A 20,543-nucleotide genomic window follows, 5' to 3' on the forward strand; every position below is an offset into this window, starting at 1 on the left:
CCAGGCCCAGAGTTCAAGCCCCACGACTGACAAAAAAAAAAAAAAAAACTGAAAGGTTTCCAGGGATTCTGGGCTTTTAGTGATAAAACCAGTCTCATATAAACTAAGACAGCTGGTCAGCCTTTCTGAGAGTTAGAATTTAGGGATTATGTCATTTATTTTTTGTAGGTCCTGGGGCTTGAACTCAGTACCTGAGCATGTCCCTGAGCTTTTTTTGCTCCAGGCTAGTGCTCTACCATTTTGAGCCACAGTGCTACTTCTGGTTTTCTGATCGTTAATTGGAGGTAGAGAGTCTCATGGACTTTCCTACCTGGGCTGGCTTCCAATTGTGGTTCTCAGACTCAGTCTCCCGAGTAGGTAGGATTACAGAAGTGAGCCACGGTCACCATCTGGGTTATGTCATTGAAGGACTTGCCTCTAGGCCCATTCTATGTATCCAAAGATGGAATATGAAGGACTGGTCCTCACCCTGTTTTCCCATGGGCATACAGATACCAGGCAACCCACCAAAGATAAGTACAGATTGCCTGACTCCAGCAGAGCAATCTATCTAAGTCTGGCTGTAAATATTCCATCATGGGCAGCCCACCTCTCTTGAGCTAGTGGCTTTTTCATTAACCTCTGCCTCCTTGCTCAGATCTCATATAAACCCAGCCCCTGTCCCAGCTCCTTTACACATGGGAAGGCTGTGTCCCAATAAACAGTCCTCGCCTGTGGAAGTTGAGTCTAGCCTGTTTCCTTCCTTTCTCCTTCATTTTCCTAACAGTCATTTTATGTCACTTAATAGCAAAGTGACCTCGAAAAAACCACTTTCCTAAGTCTTTCCTAATGTCAAATTTTTACCAGTTTTATTACTTATTAAAATATGAAACTAATGCCAGGGTCAAAATGGATAATAAACAAAGGTACAATTAAGTATCTTGAGTGAAAAAGTTGAGGAACAGCACCCAGGCCCTAAATTCAAGCCACAGTACCAGCACACACACACAAAAATGATGCAGTTAACTATAAAAAAAATTACAAAGATTTGTGGGTTGTGATTAACAGATGATTTTAATGCAACTTTCAAAGGTGATCTATTAAGTTCTTGTTCATATAACATTTGATACTGTTTTATAAATACATCTTTTCTATATGACTACTCTATAAAATACACGTAATTGTACTTTTCTCTAAATTGTTCCTTTATACTTCTCAATCCTTTTTTTTTTCCTGTCCATGTGGAGCTTGAACTCTGCGCCTAGGCACTATCCTCAGTTTTTCAGCTCTACGTAAGCGCTCTACCAACTGATCCACAGAGCCAATTCCTCAAACCTTTTTTAAAAGTTCTAACTTCCTAATTGTTTGCCTACTAATCACTAGTGAAATTAAAGATAAAAATTTAATGGAAAAAAAAAGAATTCAGTATTACCTTTTAAATGTATCAAATACACCTGAATCGTCAAAATTAATGGCATCAGGGTGTCCAGGAGGTAGACATACATCACCAATATGAATTTCACAACATGGAATGCCATGTTGTACCACAGTCAAACTTGGGTAAAATGATGACCAACCTAAAATTAAACAATAATTGCATAAAGAATGAGAATTTACAGAAAGCACTCTAAATTTCTACACTCTTAAAAGAGTTACTTCTTTAAAGTCAAAAGATTTTCTAATACAGAAACTTTCTTTACAACAGAGTAAGAACCAGATTAGCCTTTCAACAATGTGAAAGCCCTACAAAAGTACTTTATTTCAGAATTACATTATCTTTTAGGGTATATCAATCAGAACTTTTAATAAGCTACAAAATAGTGGTAAATAATATACTGGTCATAAAACCATCTCTAAATTAGTAAATTATGCTTAACATGGTATTATTGCTCTTAAGGGTGATTCGGGTTTATGTAAGTATATTTGGCAATATAAACCAAACTGTGATTTCCTGAATACTCTAGTCCCCAAACTATACCACTATAACTAAAAGCTAACTCCAGAAAGATATACCTAACTCTGAATTATCTCAAACTCATAGGAAGTAACTGCTAAGATACGTTAACATGCGTATTACTGGAGACATTTCTTATGGTAATTGTATTTTGTTTGAAATAAATTTTCCCTTCAAAACTTCTTCTTAATCACCAAAGCCACAAGACACAAAAAGGTACTATGAATTCAATTGAAGCCCTACCTTTGTTTTTAACATAGAAAGGGTGGTCCAGCTTACACTCTACAGTAAGTAAGCCATCTTCTACTGTACCAGGGTCAAAAGTCAACTTCAGTACAGATTCACCAAATGATATACTTTCTTCATGGGATAACAACTTTAGACCATCAGAACCATAGCCCTGAAAATATATGCACATAATGAATGAATTGGAAATGTTCAATTCAACAAGCAGTAAAGCTTTCCTTATATGTAAGACTGGAGAAAAGGCAAAAATAACCAAAACAGGATCTTTGGCTTAAAGAATAATAGATCCAGCAATGAAGAAAGACACATATATTAAGTATCTACAATACATAAGGCAGACTAGAATAAATTATTTTAGCTCAAGTATAAACAATGCTGGTGGAGTTTAATAAGATATTCTAAAAGAGGGTAAGACTTTCAGCTCCATTTGTATTGGGATGTAAAAGACAAGAAAGGTAGAACCAAGGCAGAAAGGTACAAGCAAATCCCTTGGACCAGTAACCGTTGCATTTAACAATTTCTTTGAGGAGTTCTGAGTATTTGCTACCATACAAGGTTACGTACAGATTTGGGACAAATAAATATGAAAAGGACAGTCTAATTACAGTAGCAATCTTAAAGACTTTAGGAAAAGTATTTAATCCTTTCACTTAGGAGGATGGGAAAATCATGGGCTAGGCATGATGGTGCATGCCTGTAATCCCAGCTACTCAAGAGGCACACATAGGAATATTATAGTCCAAGCCTAACCCAGGGAAAATGAAGAGACACTTATCTGAAGAACTAAAAAAAAAAAAACAAAAACCAAAAGACTACTGAGGGCTTGGCTCAAGTGGCTGAGCACTTATCTAGCAAGCATGAGACCCTGACACCAGTGGAAGAAATACTTTTGCCAATTTTATGAAAATTACTGCAAAGGGAACTCTCTTATTATTTGAGGTTATAAAACCTCCCATTATAGTCCTCATTATAAAACATGCCAGGTGGTAATCTGAAAATATGAACATGAAAAAAGATATGAGTATTACCCTTGAATTCACAGAAAAATAAACATACCAACAGCTAGCTATAACATCCAATAATTATACTATTACATGACAAAGATGTGAATGAGAAAGAATGGCTATTGGAAAATCTTTATGAAAAAATTATCAACTAAATATGAAAGGAGGAAAGAGAATACAATAAAAGACAATTTCATTGTTTAGAATCTAGTCATCAAGAATAAAAAATCTCTTTAAAAGAATAGAAGGAAAGTAAGTCTAAAAATAGTATTAGTGCAATTTGGATCATATTAAACTGGACTTGAAAAACACTATTATTCACGTGGCAATGTCTAATATACAACTGAAAAGTTGCAGGTGAAGTTACCAACATGTTTATAAATAATCAAATTACAGAATCTTCTAATTCTTAAGAGATATATAAGATTTTTAAAATAATCCAAGTCGGGTGCCAGTTGCTTACACTTGTAATCCTAGCTACTCAGGAGGCTGAGATCTGAGAATCATGGTACAAAGCCAGCCCAGGTAGGATAGTCCATGAGACTCTTATCTCCAATTAACCACCTGAAAACCAGAAATGGCGCTGTGGCTTAAATGGTAGAATGCTTGCCAGTGCCTAGGCCAAGAGTTTAAGCCCCACAACTGACCAAAAAAATAAAAATAAAGATCCACTCCTACTTTTCAGATCAAGAAGCCAAAGTGCAGAGAGAGAGGAACTCTAAGACCAGTCATACAACAAAGATGCTAGAAGAGCTAGACGAGGGCCCAACATCAGAATGCTGTCTACAGGATGGGCAAAGATGCTGCTGACATTACCAGTTGACAGACACACTGGTGGAAGAAGAGGGCAGAACCTTGTCTGTATTTGTCATTGTGGGCAGATAAGTAGCAGGCAAAAATGACTGAGAATCATGATTCTCTTCTGTAGCTTTATTTATTCACTACTTGTCTTTAGTAATGCCAGTTTAGTTTTCGCCAATGAGTAATGTATAAAATACACCAAAAAACAAAAGGGCTAACTCTTTATCCATCCCATGTAAGAAAAATCTAACTAGGGCTGGGAAGGTGGCTCAGTAGAGTGCTTGCCTTGCATGCCTGAGGCCCTGGGTTCGATTCCTCAGCACCACATAAGCAGAAAAAGCCAGAAGTGGGGCTGACACTCAAGTGATAGAGTGCTAGCCTTCAGCTGAAGAGCTGAGGGACAGCAGTTCAGGCCCCATGACCGACCAAAAAAAAAAAAAAAAAGTAAAGAAAAGAAAAATCTAACTAGTAAGGTAAACCTAAAGTCACTGCTTTTGTCTATCAGGCTAAGCAACAATGAGTGGTCATAAAACCTCTACCTAAATGTAAAGATATCCCTTAAAATGAAAGCAAGTAGAAAGACTAACAAACTTTGTTTCATTTTAAAAGGTTGGGGGGGGGGAAGCCTTAAAGAATTTTAAATTAACCTTGTGATTTCCCATTTGAAGATCTTCCTCATTATCGCAGCCTTCAGCTCTAGCAAAGTCTTCAACATCCTGCCATTCCTTACTGCTTCCCTTATGAAAGCACAGTCGTGTGCCTAAAGTTTAATTAGAAAACAAGTATTAGATTTAGATATGTGACTCATGTACTAGATAAGCTAAGAAACAGTCAAGTATTTTTTTGTACCTTTCAAAAAACAGTGCCAAATAGTTGAAGGCCAGGAATTGCACCACCCTAAATCATCATCATCTGATAGGGAGGACATGCAGAAAATGCCAGATTCTGATTCACTATTTGCCTGTGGAAAAAACAAATTATAAGCCTTTTTTTGTTGTTTTTAGATTTATTGACTTATTTAGCCAGTCCAAGGACTTGAACTTAAGACCTCACACTCTAGTTTGGTTTACTTGCTCACAGCTAGGGCTCTACTGCTTGAGCCATACCAGACCGCCTTTCTAGCATTCTGCTGGTTAACTGAAGATGGAATCTCAAAGACTTTTCTGCCCAGGATAGCTTTGAACCTCAATTCTCAGCCTTCTTAAGTAGCTAGGATTACAGGTATGAGCTACTGCTGCTGGCCTTCATAGTGATCTTTTAATATTTCTTTTTCTCATGAGCTTTCAAATAATGTAATGAAACAAAGCATACTTTCTCAACTGTTATATAAGCTTCATAAAAGTTTAACCTCATGACTAAACTCACCCTTTCATGTCTTACTGGTGTTTCCTCCTTCCAGTGGTGGTGAGGGAAGGCTGGCTCACTCTTTGAAGAGGATGACACTGGTGGAGGGCGTGCATAGGAATGTAAACTTTTGCTAGTAGCTATGATGTGTACAGGAGATGATCTAAAACAAAGCAGATTTTGCCATAACACAGAGGTCATTACAGTAAAACTGTCTTTGTGATTAAAAGAACACCATAGTCCAAGTACCAGAGTTATTACATATAAAACAGCTATGGCAAACTTTAATATAGACAGCAAAGTTTCAATTGTAAAAATATGCTGTTCCTAAACTCAACTTCCTACCTAAAACCCTCTTCACATCAGATTTAACAACAAGCTTTAATCACTGCTACTATTCATTTATCCCATTAAAATTTTTTTTTGAGACAGTATCTACCATGTAGCCCAAACTAGCCTTAAACTTGAGATCCTCCTGTCTCAGCCTCTCATGTGTTGGGATTACAAACATGTACCATCATACCTAGTTCCTATTCAGTTTTATCTGAACATATATAAATGTGTGCTTTCATTTGTGAACAGTAATACCTTGTGTAGAGCACCCTATACATCTTTTCTTCTACTTTGATGTACTCAGTACGACTCACTAAGGATTAAGTGTTTCCATACAACTACTTAAAATAGAAATAACAAGTTCACATCTGTTAATTCTAGCACTCAGGAGACAGAAGCAGGACGACTACAAGTTTACACTTATGCTGAGCTACATGATAAAAATCTGTCTCAAAAAATAAAACTAAATATAAAAACAAAAATAAAATACAAGAAACAATGTGATGTGGTAAGCTGGGGATACAAGCTTTGTTGTAGAGCATTTTTCTAAAATCTACAAGTCCCTGGGTTAGATCCCAGCACCCTCCCACCAAAAAAAAATGCAACCTACATAAAAATTAACATGCTAAACATGTCTAAATACAAATAACATCAATCTCTCATCCCTCTACCTATGCAAGAATATAAATTTTACCCATTCTCAACCCCTTTGTACTATAGTTATGGCTGCGGATAAAGCACAATAATGCATGAACAGCCATTGACAATATTATAAGATGGGCAAGACAGCAGAACTTCACTCTATGCTAAGGGAAGCATAGAAAATACTACAGAGTAAAATTACATACTTAGGAAGACATCTCTTTATACCCACATTTTCTTTGTGGTTTTTAGAGATAGCATTTCAGTGCATAGCCCGGCAAGCCTAAACTCATGGTTCTCAGCCTTCCCAAGTTCTGAATTTACAGAACATGCCACAATGTTCAAATTATTTATACTAAATTTCTTCTGAAGCTTTTACTCACTTCCTATGAACTACATTATGAATCTTCTTATAATTTCCTTGCAAAAACTAAAAAGTATCATCTAACTAGAAGTAACCTTGACTAGTAAGTCAAGGTTATTTATTTAATGTAAAACAACTAGGTTTTTTCCGACAACTGTAATGGAAAGTGGGACTAAAAAGTAATTCTCTGAAAACTTTCTCCCCTGTGAAAATTTACATGGAATTAAACTAAAATTAACTAAACTGAATTTGTGCTAATCAAAGCTGCATCCTGATAAATAGAAGAAAAGCAGCATCTAGGATTCCATACCTGAGGTTTACTCTTTAGCAAAGCATTATAGTAAATCAAGAATAGTACCAAGATTCATGGTTATTCCCACATTACTTAGTGCACTTTGGTCTATCACTTTCTACCAACAGAGTACAAACCTAGGCAGGACTCTATTACAACTGACTATATTTTTAATCCAAGTCTTTTAATGAAATGTTATTTACCCATGTCTCCCTAGGAATATCGGTTGAAAGCTTCCATAATTTCACAGCACAGCAACTCATTTTCTTAATCTCTAACTTATACACATGAAATAGTGGTTTTTAGCAATACAATCTGCTTTTAAGTTCTTAAGATTTTAAAATTAGCAGAAAGATAAAGAGCTGCCTACGTTGTGGAAATATCAAATCTAGAGCAAAGGAAACTAAGAAGTTTAAAATACAATGCTTATTATAATTATGGCTTTTTAAAACAAATACAATTTTTATTTATAAAAGTAGAAATAAATATACAGTAAAAGTATCGCTTCATGTATTTTCATGACTTTTACACATTTACAAAAAATTCTTATAGTATTTTTCTTACAGAATCTTTAATCCTAAATATGGAATCATGCCATTATAAAGTCCTTAAATTCTAATGACTTTGTTTTCAGTTAATCATTCATTAGATAGCTAATAATGTTATTTTAAAATTGGAAACATTTCAAGTAATTAACAGTTTTTGTATGATCCTTTTAAATAAAAATACAGGCAATACTCCCACCTGTTATAAAATGAGCACTGCATAAGTGGACTTTGTGGACTGGTGGCAATATTTGCTAATTCTGTGAGCCAGTCCACCTCATTTTCACGGTAAGTATTTTCCGATATGTCTGAGGTATTCTGGTTCCAAGATGGTCTTGAGTATTCTTGATGTGAAACATCTGAACTTAGCTGGTAGATGGCAGACTGGGCAGGATCACTTTGAACAGCCTGAAGTTCAGGAAGGTCATCTGCAAATAAGCACACTCAAAATTATAAAAAAAATGATATAATAATGAACAATATTCTAACTGTAGCTAGAAGCCCTCAAATTTATCTGATTTTGTGAGAGGAAAATTACATATTTAAGATTAAATCCAATTATGTTTTCTTTAATAACCTGTAACTTAGGAAGAACATTCAGGAATCCGTAGAGCCTGATGGAAAAGTGAACAAAGCAATGTTCATCACTTAAACCACGCAATTATCTCAAGTGTTCACAGCATAGAAAAACAGGTTTTTCCCTGTCCTTTTGCCCCATTTGTTGTGCCGCACCTAAGAATGATTTATATACCTCTGAGACATTCTTATATAGCAGGTTAATGAGGGAAAAAAGCCCTATATGTGTACAAATATTAAATTAATATTTATATCCTATATTGTTACATAAATTGCAATATTGAAATTTTCCAAAGATGAAAATAAAAAATTCTATTATTAATTTTTAGGAACTTTCACAAATAAGTGTTAGAATTTTTTTTGTTTTTATTTTGTTTTGTTCACACTGCTGGGGATCAAACCCAGGGCTTCATGTGTATTAAACAAGCACTCTACCACTAATTCTGAATTCAGTTATGGTTACTTTTCCTTTAAATGCCTTTTCTAAAGAAAGATGCTAGATTTTTCAGCCTTTCTAAGAAAATACTGAAATTCTATTCAAATCAATATTTACAAGAAACACTGAATTAAGAAAAAAAAGGGGGGCTGGGAAGGTGGCTCAGTGGTAGAGCGCTTGCCTTGCATGCTCGAGGCTCTGGGGTCAATTCCTCAGCACCACATAAGCAAAAAGAAAAAAGCCAGAGGTGGCGCTGTGGCTCAAGTGGTAGAGCGCTAGCCTTCAGCTGAAGAGCTGAGGGACAGCGCCCTGGCCCAGAGTTCAGGCCCCACGACTGGACCCCAAAAAAAAAAAAAAAAGAAAAAAAAGGATTCTCTTTTTTTAAAGAGTTTTGAAAAAGAATTTTGAAGACATTTAAAAACAAAATATCAATCTCTATGAAACACATATCAACAAATTCTATAGATCCAATGGGTCCCTTAAATAAATAAGACAAGAAAACTCTACAGGTCACCTAGATGTGATTATAAAAGTATATAGCTCATATTCAGAAATATGTTCTAGAATAGTCTCCTAAAAACTAAAATACTTTAATTAGAAGTAATAACTCAAAATATCCATTCTTCAAACTGACTAAAAGGTATCCATGCTCATAGGGATAGCCAGAGTTCTAAAATACCGTAACATTTTAAAATAATTTCCACATCTTCTAATTCTCATACTGATGTAGCTATTTCCCTTCCCTCACTGCCAGAAACCTTTTAACATACTTTCTTCATTTATTTCTGTCTTTTACATTCAGAAATTTAACTTTTTAAATGGAAGGGGCAAGGTTCTGGCTCCCTGGGGGCCAGTTTTCTTCCTGAAACCCGTAACATGGTGGTGAACAATCCACTCTTGATTAAAATGATATTCCTTGTTCAACAGTACCCTCCCTGTAAGATCAAGGTCCAGAAAATTCTTGTCCATTTCAACAGGTTATGCTCAAAGACTTTTAGGATCTCTAAATTCCCAAACAGTACTCTCACATCTTCTCTACTCTTTCATCACTTGTAAAATACAGTCATACATTCTCAGAGTTTTTATGAACACTGAAGGTAACTATATATTAAATGTAGACAAAGCCACACTGAAAAGCTGGGCAGCAAGCCAAGGGCACTCATTACCTATTTCTTCTTGAACATTAGCCTCAGAACAAAACTACTTTACTAACCTACACAGCATTACAGGCTACATCATCTCTAGTTTAGCTCAGCATGAGTGACCATCACACATGTCAAATCCTTGAGCTTCAAAGGACCAATGTCATTTTTAAATTATACTAACAAATCAATTGTAAAGTCTCTCTAGGAAATTTCACAGTAATATCTTAAAAAAAACATAGGACAGCAGGATTTTCCTAAGGTGTTTAGTAGTTTGGTCTTCACATATTTAGCTAATAATTTATCAGTGAGTATCTATGATAAGTAGCTTGGTCATACTGGTTTTAAGTAGTATTCGAAAAGCAAGAGAAGAATGATGAAAATTCCTAATATACAAAACCTTCAATATTTTTGACAGAAAATGTAGATTAAAGCAGATTAAATATGAAAATAAATCTGAATCTTAGGTTCCTAAATAACTTTTAATATTGTTTACCAAGCTCCATGTGTTCATCACAGGAGTTATAGCCAGGTGAGGATGGCAAGTTCTCATTACACTGCAACAACTCCAATGAGTCATTCATTCCTGAAGTTCTCTTGTCCATTACCAACAGGAGTTTCTGTACTGCATTAGGCATCTGATTTGTCTTTACTTCCCACACCATGTTATGGTGCTCCGACTTTAAAAAAAAAAAAGAAAAGAAAAAATGTTAAGTCATCTATTGGGCATCCAAAATATAAAATCAACCAGAGATAGCATTATGCTGCATTTTAATTTAACCATGCATTACCATTTATTCATCTCTTAAATCCTTTGACCTAGGAAGAGATTCCGAATCTGGACCTTCCACTGTCCCCAACACCACACCTAAATCTTAAATAATCAATGTCCTAAATTTATCAGCCTTTTCTCCTAAATTAAAATTACATCTTTTTTCTCCTTCCCCTTTCTTCTCCTCTCTCCTCAATCCCTCCTGCCCCCACTTCTTTTTAAATGCTGGTCCTGGGGTTTGAACTCAGGGCCTAGGAATTGTACCTGAGCTTCTTTTGCTCAAGGCAATAGCTCTACCACTTGAACGACAGAGCCATTTCCAGCCTTTTCTGAGGTAGTCTGTTGGAGGTGAATCTCATCGGCCTTTCCTGCCCAGACCTGCCTATGAACCTCGATTCTCAGATCTCAGCTTCCTGAGTAGTCAGCCCCCAGTGCCACATGCCCCCGCCCCACTTTCTGTAATGTTAGCAGTCTGGCAGCACTAGGCAGGCACTCTGTCAGGCGAGCCATGCCCCCATGCCCATTACTCCAAGCTTGTAATTTTTCTTTCAGACATTATGTGAAAATTAATACTAATATATTGTTTCACATATAACTCCAATTCAAAAGAACACTAACCCACTGAAGACAAAGAACATTCTAATTTTTTGAAAAGTATTCTATCCTATTTAATGTTTCCTCATGTTCTGAAAATGAACAATTTTAAGCACTTTTACACTGTGTAAAGAACATTTAAGTTTCTTAAAATGTTCAAATATTATACTTCTAATAAAAATGTTTTTTCAGTGAAAATTTAGGACAATCATATAAAAAGCCTTTTCATTATGAAAAGGTTACTACTTCTAGAAAGATGAATACTTACCACAGTAAGTTTTACTAAGTAACTAATGAACCTACATTCAATGAAGCCTATGAAGTTCTCACAAGGAAAAAAACGTACACAAATACATTTTATTTCTCAGCAAAATTTTTGCTATGAAAAGAAAATGTAGTTACACCTTTTACACTCTAGTCTTTGGACAATGATCAAATTAGTTATTTAAAACAAGAGTGATGGGGCTGGGAATGTGGCTTAGTGGCAGAGTGCTTGTCTAGCATGCATGATTTTGGTTTTGATTCCTTAGAACCACATAAACAGAAAAAGCCAGAAGTGGCGCTGTGGCTCAAGTGGTAGAGTGCTAGCCTTGAGCAAAGAAGCACAAGGACAGTGCCCAGGCCCTGAGTTCAAGTCCCAAGACCTGCAAAAAATAAAAATAATAAAATAAAAAATAAAACAAGAGTGACAACAATAAGATTTTCTGGTTTTTCAGGGGCTATACTGTAAATTTCACTTAAAAAAATAAGCTTAAGCCAGACACTTGTGACTCATACCTGTAATCCTAGCTTCTCAGGAGGGTGAGCTCTAAGGATCATGGTTCAATTCCAGCCCTAACAGGAAAGTCTGAGAGACTCTTATCTCCACTTAAACAGTAAAAAGCTGGAAGCAGAGGTGTGACTCAAGGGGTAGAACACTAGACTTGAGAAAAAAAGCTCAGGAACAGTGTCTAGGCCCTGAGTTCAAGTCCCAGGACACAAACACACACATACACACACACACACCTTTACTGAGAAAAAAAATCTTAATTTTTGCCAATATGTATTTCCTCAAAATAGAACAATAAGATATACTACTATTAAAGATAAAGCAGTACCCCAGCCTAGGCTGCTTAAAAAGTCAATGAGACAGAGTACTGCCAATCCTATCAACCCAGGAGACTCTGGTCTAAGGAACATGGTTCTAAGCCAGCCCAGGCAAGCAAGCCCAAGAGACTCTTATCTACAATTAACCACCAAAAAAGCTGGAAGTGGAGCTATGGCTCAAATGGTAAGGTGCTAGCTTTGAGCACAAAAGTCCAGGGAACCCCAAGGCTCTGACTTTAAGCCCCATGACTGACAAGGTTAAAAAAAAAAGTCATTGAACAGGTATTAATTAGTATTTCTTACCAGAATTTTCTAAACTATGATGTAATTAGTAAACACTGGAAAAAATTTTTCTACAGGGCTTTTTTCATTATCTTATTGATTATAAAATACATAATCAGGGCTAAATTTTTTTAAAGCATCTTAAAACTTTTGAGCCAAAAAAGCTGAGGGAGAGTACCCAGGCATTGATTTCAAGCCCCAGGACCAGGGAACACACACACACACTCACAAAACACACAAAGAAATATGACTACTACTAACCTCATTGAGATTTAGATGCTAGCACTCTACCACTTGAGCCACAGTGCCACTTCTAGTGGTTTACTGGAGATACAAGAGTCTCATGGAATTTCTTGCCAGGACTGGCTGAACCACGATTCTCAGATCTCAGCCTCCTAAGAAGCTAGGATTACAGGTGTGAGCCACTGGTGTCTTTTGTGTAGATATAATCGTATTTTTCATACTCATAGTCAATAACGTTTTCCTTAATGTTCATACTTTACCATGTCATTGTTTCATGCCTACTCCAGAGGCTGAGGTGGAAGTGCAGCTTGAGCTCTCAAGTCTAGACCAGCCTGGGCAACATGGGAAGTTCTCATCAAAAAAACAACAGGAAGATCTAGACAGTATTCATTGTAAAGCTATACAGAAGTTCATTCATCCTTTTATTGCTGAACATTTTATTATTATTAATATTCTCAATCTTCTAAGTAATATTGTATTTAGACTTTCATTTTAAGTACTTGCTTAAATACAATTGTTTTAGATTACCAAAAAGAAGTACAATAACTGGACAACATTAAACATCTTAAGGTTCTCAACATAGTAGAACCTTACTATATTTCTAATTTCAATTCTGGTTGCTTCCTGCACTTAGCCTAGGCAATGTTTTAGAACCTTACTCACCGATATCAGTTATCAGATGAGTAGTGAAAAGGGCACTGAGTTAGAAGCAAACATGAGTTGATTCCAACTTGATCATTTAATGTGAGCCAAGTGACTAAGAGCTTCTCATTAACTTACCAGTGTTGTTAAAAACAGGGCTAATGGTACCTGCCTTACTCCTCAGACAACTGAGGAGTTGTAAAGATAAACTGAAACAGTGAAACAAAAATGTATTAACACTTTCTTTTAAAAACTTTTTTATCAGGGCGGCCCACTGTAGCTACTGAGGCTCATGCCTGTAATCCTAGCTACTAGGGAGGCTGAGATTGCAGGAAAGTTCGTGAGCCTCTTATCTCCAATAAACCACTAGAAAACCCGAAGTGGCACTGTGGCTCAAGTGGTAGAGCACTAGCCTTGAGCTGAAGAGCTGAGGGACAGCTCCCAGGCCCAGAGTTCAAGCCCCACGACCGACAAAAACAATTACCTCAGACTGTACAGAAGTGTTACCTACCATGTTCTTAATGTCTTAAATAGAAAATTTGTTGAAAATACTTAACAGTAGACAACCAGAGAGCTACAGTGATCCCTCATTAGATCACTAGATCCCTCACTAGATCACTAGATCCCCGTAGCAGGGGATTTTTGTTTTTAATTGAAATAGTGATCCCTCACCTATCCCGAGAGTTGCGTTTCATAGACACCCCCTCCCCCCTCCCCCCCCGTGCCCCACGTGATAGGTGGGAATCCAACAAGCAGCACTAAGTGAAAGGCCCAAGTAGGGATGGCTAACGCGGCTCCATCTCCGGTGTCTCTGGAAGGCAGCTCCCGCCACAGGAGAGGAATCGCTACTGTTCAGTTTCAACCCATTTCCTCCTGGAAATTATTACAAGTCATCTAACACATCTCAAAAACAGTCATGCATAGTGCCCTGACTTAAGGCAAATAAGTTTATCTAGTATTTTTCAAAAGTCTGAAACATGTGAAAGAAAACCTTTTTCTGCTAATTAATCCACACAAAAAGTAAACCTGCTCTAGTATAACTTCACACAAAATGGATGACTAGAGGAAATGTGATTTCTCAAATATCAAATCATTAGAGTAGTCCTCCTAATCAGTAATTCTGAATTAATCTCTTTTGACAATCATACCTCTGCTTTAAACAAGGGATGTCCAACCTGTTCCCGTCAGAAAATTATTTATTCAGGCTGGGTAAAATCCAGCCCTATGAGCTGTTTTACTTCTTTGCTTTCAAAAGAATTTCATACAGTTAAGAACTAGACCAAAAATAATTTTAATTAAAAAATTAGCATGATAGATACAAGACATTTTATTGCAATGTTAGATCTCAATGATAAAAAGTTAATGACCAAACCAAACCCAAGGAATCTACATTTTAGTGGAAAAAAAATCATCAGTTAATGACCACCATTCTACAAATAAGAATTAGCTATGAATAGAAAAAAAAACAAAGATAGTCTTCCAACATTAGCAAACTCACAGAATTTACAAAGTTCTAAATTCAGAAAAATATAGAATCTAGCATCACTGGAAAGAAGGATGGCCATGAACTTTAAGAATGATACAGGGGATAGGTAGACTATGATGTAAATCTGCATTCAACTTTAGTTTCAAAAAACTTTTTTTTTAATGGTACTGGGTTTAAATCCAGGGCCCTGGACATGTTAGTCAGTATATAACTCGGACATGCTAGTCAGTAGTACATGCTTGGACATGCTAGTCAGCCTATGCTTGGACATGCTAGTCAGTCTATACTTGGACATACCAGTCAGTACATGCTTGGACATGCTAGTCAGTCTATGCTTGGACATACTAGTCAGTACATGCTTGGACATGCTAGTCAGTCTATGCTTGGACATGCTAGTCAGTACATGCTTGGACATGCTAGTCAGCCTATGCTTGGACATGCTAGTCAGTCTATACTTGGACATGCTAGTCAGCCTATGCTTGGACGTGCTAGTCAGCCTATGCTTGAGCCATGCTCCTGCCTCCCTCATTTTTTTGCTTCAGCTCTTTTCTAGATAGGGTGTTGTAGTCTTTGCCTGGGCCAATCTGGACTAGGATCCTCTTACCTATCCCACCCCTGCAGTTAGAATTACAGGTGTGTACCTTCACCTCTGGCTTGTTTATTGAGATAGTCTTGTAACTTTTTATTGAGGCTGTTTTCAAAGTGTGATCCTCCCTATCTCTGCTCCTGAGTAGCTGGTATTATAACCAAGAACCACCTGTCTAGCCAGGAATTGTATCTAGCTACAATTGTTTTTTGAGACAAGAATTTGCATTTATTACATGTTTGGCACTTATTAGCCTAGGTACTCTGAACAATTATGTCAAAATACTGTCTGGGTTATAAAATCGAAATAATTAAAGCACATACCTCATAGGTTATAATGAAAACTCCATTGAGATATGGTAAAATGTTCTGAATTACAACACAAAGCAAACCTTCAATATGGAATAGCTAGTATTAACAATTACTATACAACGAGGAGCCACTGAGGATGCATGGACAGAGTCTGACACAATAGCAGGTATATTTTGAATACTCTGAACCTATTAAAAAATCATACTAAAGTCCTAAATACAGAAAGATTTTTAATATAAGGAGAGTATTTTTTTTTAAAAAAAAGAGCACCCAAAGTCCCAATTTCTGTGTGAACCATCTGTATCTTCCTTGCAGACATTCTCATAAAAGACAAGGTTAACTGGTAGTATTAACACATTTTTTAGTAATTCCTAAGACTAGTTTCTCCTAAGACCAGGATTCATTCTATGAGTTCTCTCAACAGCAAACACTAATAGTTTAGTATCCAATGTCATTAACAGAACACTATCTTCATGACTCATTATACATTTCACATATTAAATATGAACTGAAAGTCAACCACAGCTGCATCTTAAAATTTTCCCATTCTTGGGGGGGGAGGGGATGGGAAGGGGAAACAATGTTTGATAAGAAATGAACTCATTACCTTGCTCATGTAATTGTAACCCCTCTGTACGGTATTTTCACACAGAAAAAAATCCCATTCTTTCCTTCTTATGAAATTCAGAGGTTGCACTACAAGTTTCTACAGCTCTGCTTTGTCTATCAACAGTGCTGCTCAAGTCCACAGAAGCACAGCACAGATTGTGTTCCTTCCCCACCAGAGCTCTTTTGTTTCCTCATTCTTCCCAGCTAATTTTTTTTCTTCCTGATCAGCAGGGCCTGCAGTGTCTGTCATTGATAATTTATAGTATTTTAACATTTTAACTATCATTTCGTCGTCACCAACACCATGCTTTTATTTTATCTACCACCAGACCATCATAACATTCCCTAAAGAATTTCAAACCACAGCTTACCAACAAATAACAAAAAGGATTAAAAAATATTTATTGATCTTTGCACTTCTCATTGCTCAAGGTAATCAAGTTTAGTGTGGGCTTCAGATAACTGAACTTTAGCTACTATTAAGCTAAAAGCTACAATGAAAAGAAAGCATAGACTTGAGCCAAGAAGACTAGAGTTGGCTGTGTACTCTGAGGTAAAAAAAACTTAACCTCACCTCACACTACCTCTATTTATTTCATAGAGCCACTGCAAGAATAAAATATAAAACCATATGCAAATGTAAAATCATATGCAAATACAAACTGTCTTTTGGTCAAATTATGTTAGAGAAAAAAAGCAAGGTCTCCCACAAGGTAAAAGAATATCCTGAGTCTTTACCCAAAAATGTTTCCCTTTACTTGTTATCAATTAGCCATTTGTTGAAGTTCCTCTTTCAATTATCTACTGGTGATACTAACTCTACAGTCCATTCTAGTCTTTGTAAGTTTTGATACTAAAAATAAACACAGCTTGTCTTGCTACAGGAGTCATTTCTTCACTAGATGAGCCATTTTCAAAAGGAAAAATAAATTCTCCAGGGAAAGAGCAGCAGCTCTTTTTTTTTTTTTTTTTGATCACAGGTACTACCTTAGCCCATTTTCTGTGTTCTAACCATCAATGGATGTGACCCCACTGTTTTTGTTTACAAAGCAGACACTCACATAAAAAGAGGTAAGAGGGGACTAGATGTAATTAAGTCTCTATGAATAGAGGAAAAACTAACTACATTTTACAAAACGCCTGTCTACCTACAACTTACTAAACTTTCTATGTACAATTTCTAATTTTACCAAAAACAGCTTTGTGAGCAACTCAGTATTATGGATGAGGAAAAGCGCTGATTAGGACACTGTCTTCTTTTTTGGGGGGTGGGGTCTGGTTGTGGGGCCTGAACTCTGGGCCTGGGGCTGTCCCTCAGCTCTTCAGCTCAAGGCTAGTGCTCTACCACTTGAGCCACAGCGCCACTTTCAGCTTTTTTCTTTTTGCGTATGTGGTGCTGAGGAATCGAACTCAGAGCCTCATGCATTGCAAGGCAAGCACTCTACCACTGAGCCAACTTCCCAGCCCCTGGACATTGTCTTTTTGAAGAACGGAGTGAGTAGTCTACACCAATATATATTAGATTCCCATTTTCAAGTGCCCATTCTTCCTAGACTCTTACCTTTCCATGGTCACTATGGACTTCATGGTAGGATCCTCAAGATGATCTCTCCCCTAATTCTGAAGGACTTCCACACCAAGTCCAGACCCAAATTGTTTTGAAAGAGGAAATGAGAAGGTAATGTTCAATTCATATACCTTATAGGGGGAACTTATGCATCTACAATTGGGTTATATAATCACAAGTTACAAGGCACTATAACAAACTGTATTAAGTGAAAGGCCCTAATGTACTTATTTTAACTGTACTTATTTTTAATGAAATTTTATCTCTTTTACAGAAATGTTTCCACAACTCTAGATTGAAGGTATGTTAAGGGAAAAAAAGGTGAGTTTTGATCACAGGTACTACCTTAGCACATCACCTAACACCTTTAAGGGCTGGAACACTTTGACTTCCAGGCCTGAGGCTGCTTTTTATTTATTTTGCAGGGGAGGGGAGGGAGGGGGAGGCTTGGCCTGGGGCTTAACCTCAAGGCCAGCAGGGCTGTCCTTCAGCTTTTTTGCTCAAGGCTAGGGCTCTACCACTGAGTTACAGCTCCACTTTCCCACATTTTGCTGGTTAATAAGAGTTTCAGAGACTTTCTTGCAGCAGCTGGCTTTGAACCTGGATCCTCTGATCTAAGCCTCCGGAGCAGATAAGATTACAGGCATAAGCCAGTGTCCAGCTTGAGCTTTCTCATTTGTAAGTGGTAATAAAACCTATCTATTTTTTTCTTACAGATTTGCTGCAGGTGTTAAAAGATAATACACACATCCATGGCTTTGCTAAATGTTACTCAAGCACATCTTGACAAATTAATGTTAATCACAAGCTCATTTAACATAAAACCTATGCTCCACTGCTGCCATCAAACTTGAAAACAATATTCTCAATTAAAATAATAGTTAAGTCATTTTATGAAGTACTTGAAATTCTCTAAAATTCGTATTATGAGTGAAAAAATCTTGACTGTAAACATTTACATATAATGACCTATGGGGGGGGGAACTCCCTAAGCTTTAAAGAATCCAATAAAGTACATTAGAGAAAATTAGTTTCTAGTTTCTCTAGGAAAAATGGTAAGTGGTAATAGGAAGCACAAAGTGATTTCAAGATCAAACTATGAATAGGAATGCCTCTGATGTCAGATAGTTAATACAAAGGAAATATGTAAATTTTCCAGAATTCTATTTAATTTTCTGAAATTTATAGTGATTTTCCCATTCTAAGTATATAGTCTTTCTCATACTACACACATTACTAGGACTTGTCAACAAATGGTAGTAACTTCCTAAGACTATTTATGTAGGGGTAAGAGTGCTGTTTTTGTTATTTTAAGATACAGAAGAGACCACAGCTTGCTGTTCTCGTGGAAGAACCTTCAGATTCTTCATGGTTTATTCACTTACTAATTCCAATGCCATCTGTGCTCTTCACTGGGCACTTGTCTAGGGAAAAGAGGGGCTAAAAGTTAAAATATAGTGGAGATAATTTGACAGTGTCATGTTTGAAGTGCGGGAAGTGCACACCGTGAAGCATGTAAAAACTGAGAATGCCTGCCTGCTTGAGCTCAGGGGGGCAGGTACCTGTTCAATGGATGCAGGACGCAGAGGGATGGACAAAGGGGAAGGACTTTCCAAGCTGTAAGAAATGGCAACTGGGTTTCTAATACTGAGTAGAGAATTACAAAGTGAAATCGAAATTTTATTCTACAATTGGTTAGTCAAGTTGGAAGAGAACTTGCTTTAAACTAGTTAAATGGCTTTCTCAAAACTACGAGGTAACTCAAAGGGTGCGTTTAAGCCTGTTTATATCCAGTTTTCTTTAAAACTCGGTCAAACATTACCAACCCCGCAGGAACTGAATTTTAAAGGGACGCGGAACCAGCGGCTCCAGCACTGCATTCAGGTACTGCGGGGCCGGGGGAGGCGGGGCGGAGACCCAAGCCCCAGATTATAGGTTCCGACCGCTGTCAATCACTTGAGTAGCTGCAGATGTGAACCCCTCCCCCTGGCAACCCTCCTCCGGTCCTGGCATCATCCGTGGCTTTCGGAGCCAGAAACTTGCGCCCGGCCCCACTATCACCCGTTCGGAAAGCGGACCGAAAACCACCCTAAGAGCTCGGGGGCAAAGCGCAAAGCCCGGAGGCCGCGCCCCGCGCTCACACACAGCAAACAAACAGCCGGCGGCGCCTGGAGCCTTCTTGTTTTGTTTTGTTTTAATCCGACTGCGGCGGCGTCGTAAACTGAAAGGCGGAGACGGGAGCGGCCGGCCGCACTCCCAGCCTCCCGAGGCTGAGCCTCCCTCCCTCCGCCGCTCGCCAAGTCCACCTCTTTCGCCATTCATCGCCCTCCCTCCCCTCCCCCCCGTCATGTGACCGCAGCCTGGACGCCAGGCTTGTTTTTCCCCTCGGCTCAGCCCCACTGCGCAGGCGCCCCGGAGCCCATTCATTCGAACTGCGTAACAATGAGCCCCGGGGCCCTGCGGCTCCGCGAGCTTCCCGGCTCGGTCCGAAAGCCGGCCCGGCCCCGGAGGCCTCGACGCCTCCAGCCGGGTCCCTCCTCGAGGCCTGACCTCCGCTCGCCGCCACTCTCCGACCCAACGCCGAGAGGCGATCGTTGAAGTCAAACTTTCCGGGGCAAGCCCGGCCAAGCTCCGGCCTCTTCCCCCACCCTGGCCCGCCCCACCTCAGCGCCCGGCCCGGGCCGACGGCCCGCCGCGAGCCGCGGCC

The 20,543-nt window shown here is 38.1% G+C and overlaps 1 protein-coding gene across 2 annotated transcripts in view; it reads right to left on the reverse strand.

The window, feature by feature from the left end:
• Positions 1–1,397: 1,397 nt before the first annotated feature.
• Hbp1 (HMG-box transcription factor 1) overlaps positions 1,398–20,543 on the reverse strand; it is a 19,959-nt gene continuing 813 nt past the window's right edge. The window contains exons 2-8 of one of the 2 annotated variants that reach the window (XM_013034758.1): positions 10,155–10,338; positions 7,704–7,932; positions 5,350–5,491; positions 4,834–4,945; positions 4,632–4,744; positions 2,177–2,333; positions 1,398–1,556 (exon numbers count right to left, since the gene is read on the reverse strand). In XM_013034758.1, the coding sequence (XP_012890212.1) occupies positions 1,408–1,556; positions 2,177–2,333; positions 4,632–4,744; positions 4,834–4,945; positions 5,350–5,491; positions 7,704–7,932; positions 10,155–10,338 (1,086 nt within the window). In that variant the 3' untranslated portion in view covers positions 1,398–1,407. The remainder of the gene's footprint in view (positions 1,557–2,176; positions 2,334–4,631; positions 4,745–4,833; positions 4,946–5,349; positions 5,492–7,703; positions 7,933–10,154; positions 10,339–20,543) is intronic. The other variant, XM_013034759.1, reaches the window with a different exon arrangement.

This window comes from Dipodomys ordii, unplaced genomic scaffold, assembly GCF_000151885.1.
Source record: "Dipodomys ordii isolate 6190 unplaced genomic scaffold, Dord_2.0 Scaffold195, whole genome shotgun sequence".
Taxonomy (NCBI): Eukaryota; Metazoa; Chordata; class Mammalia; order Rodentia; family Heteromyidae; genus Dipodomys; species Dipodomys ordii.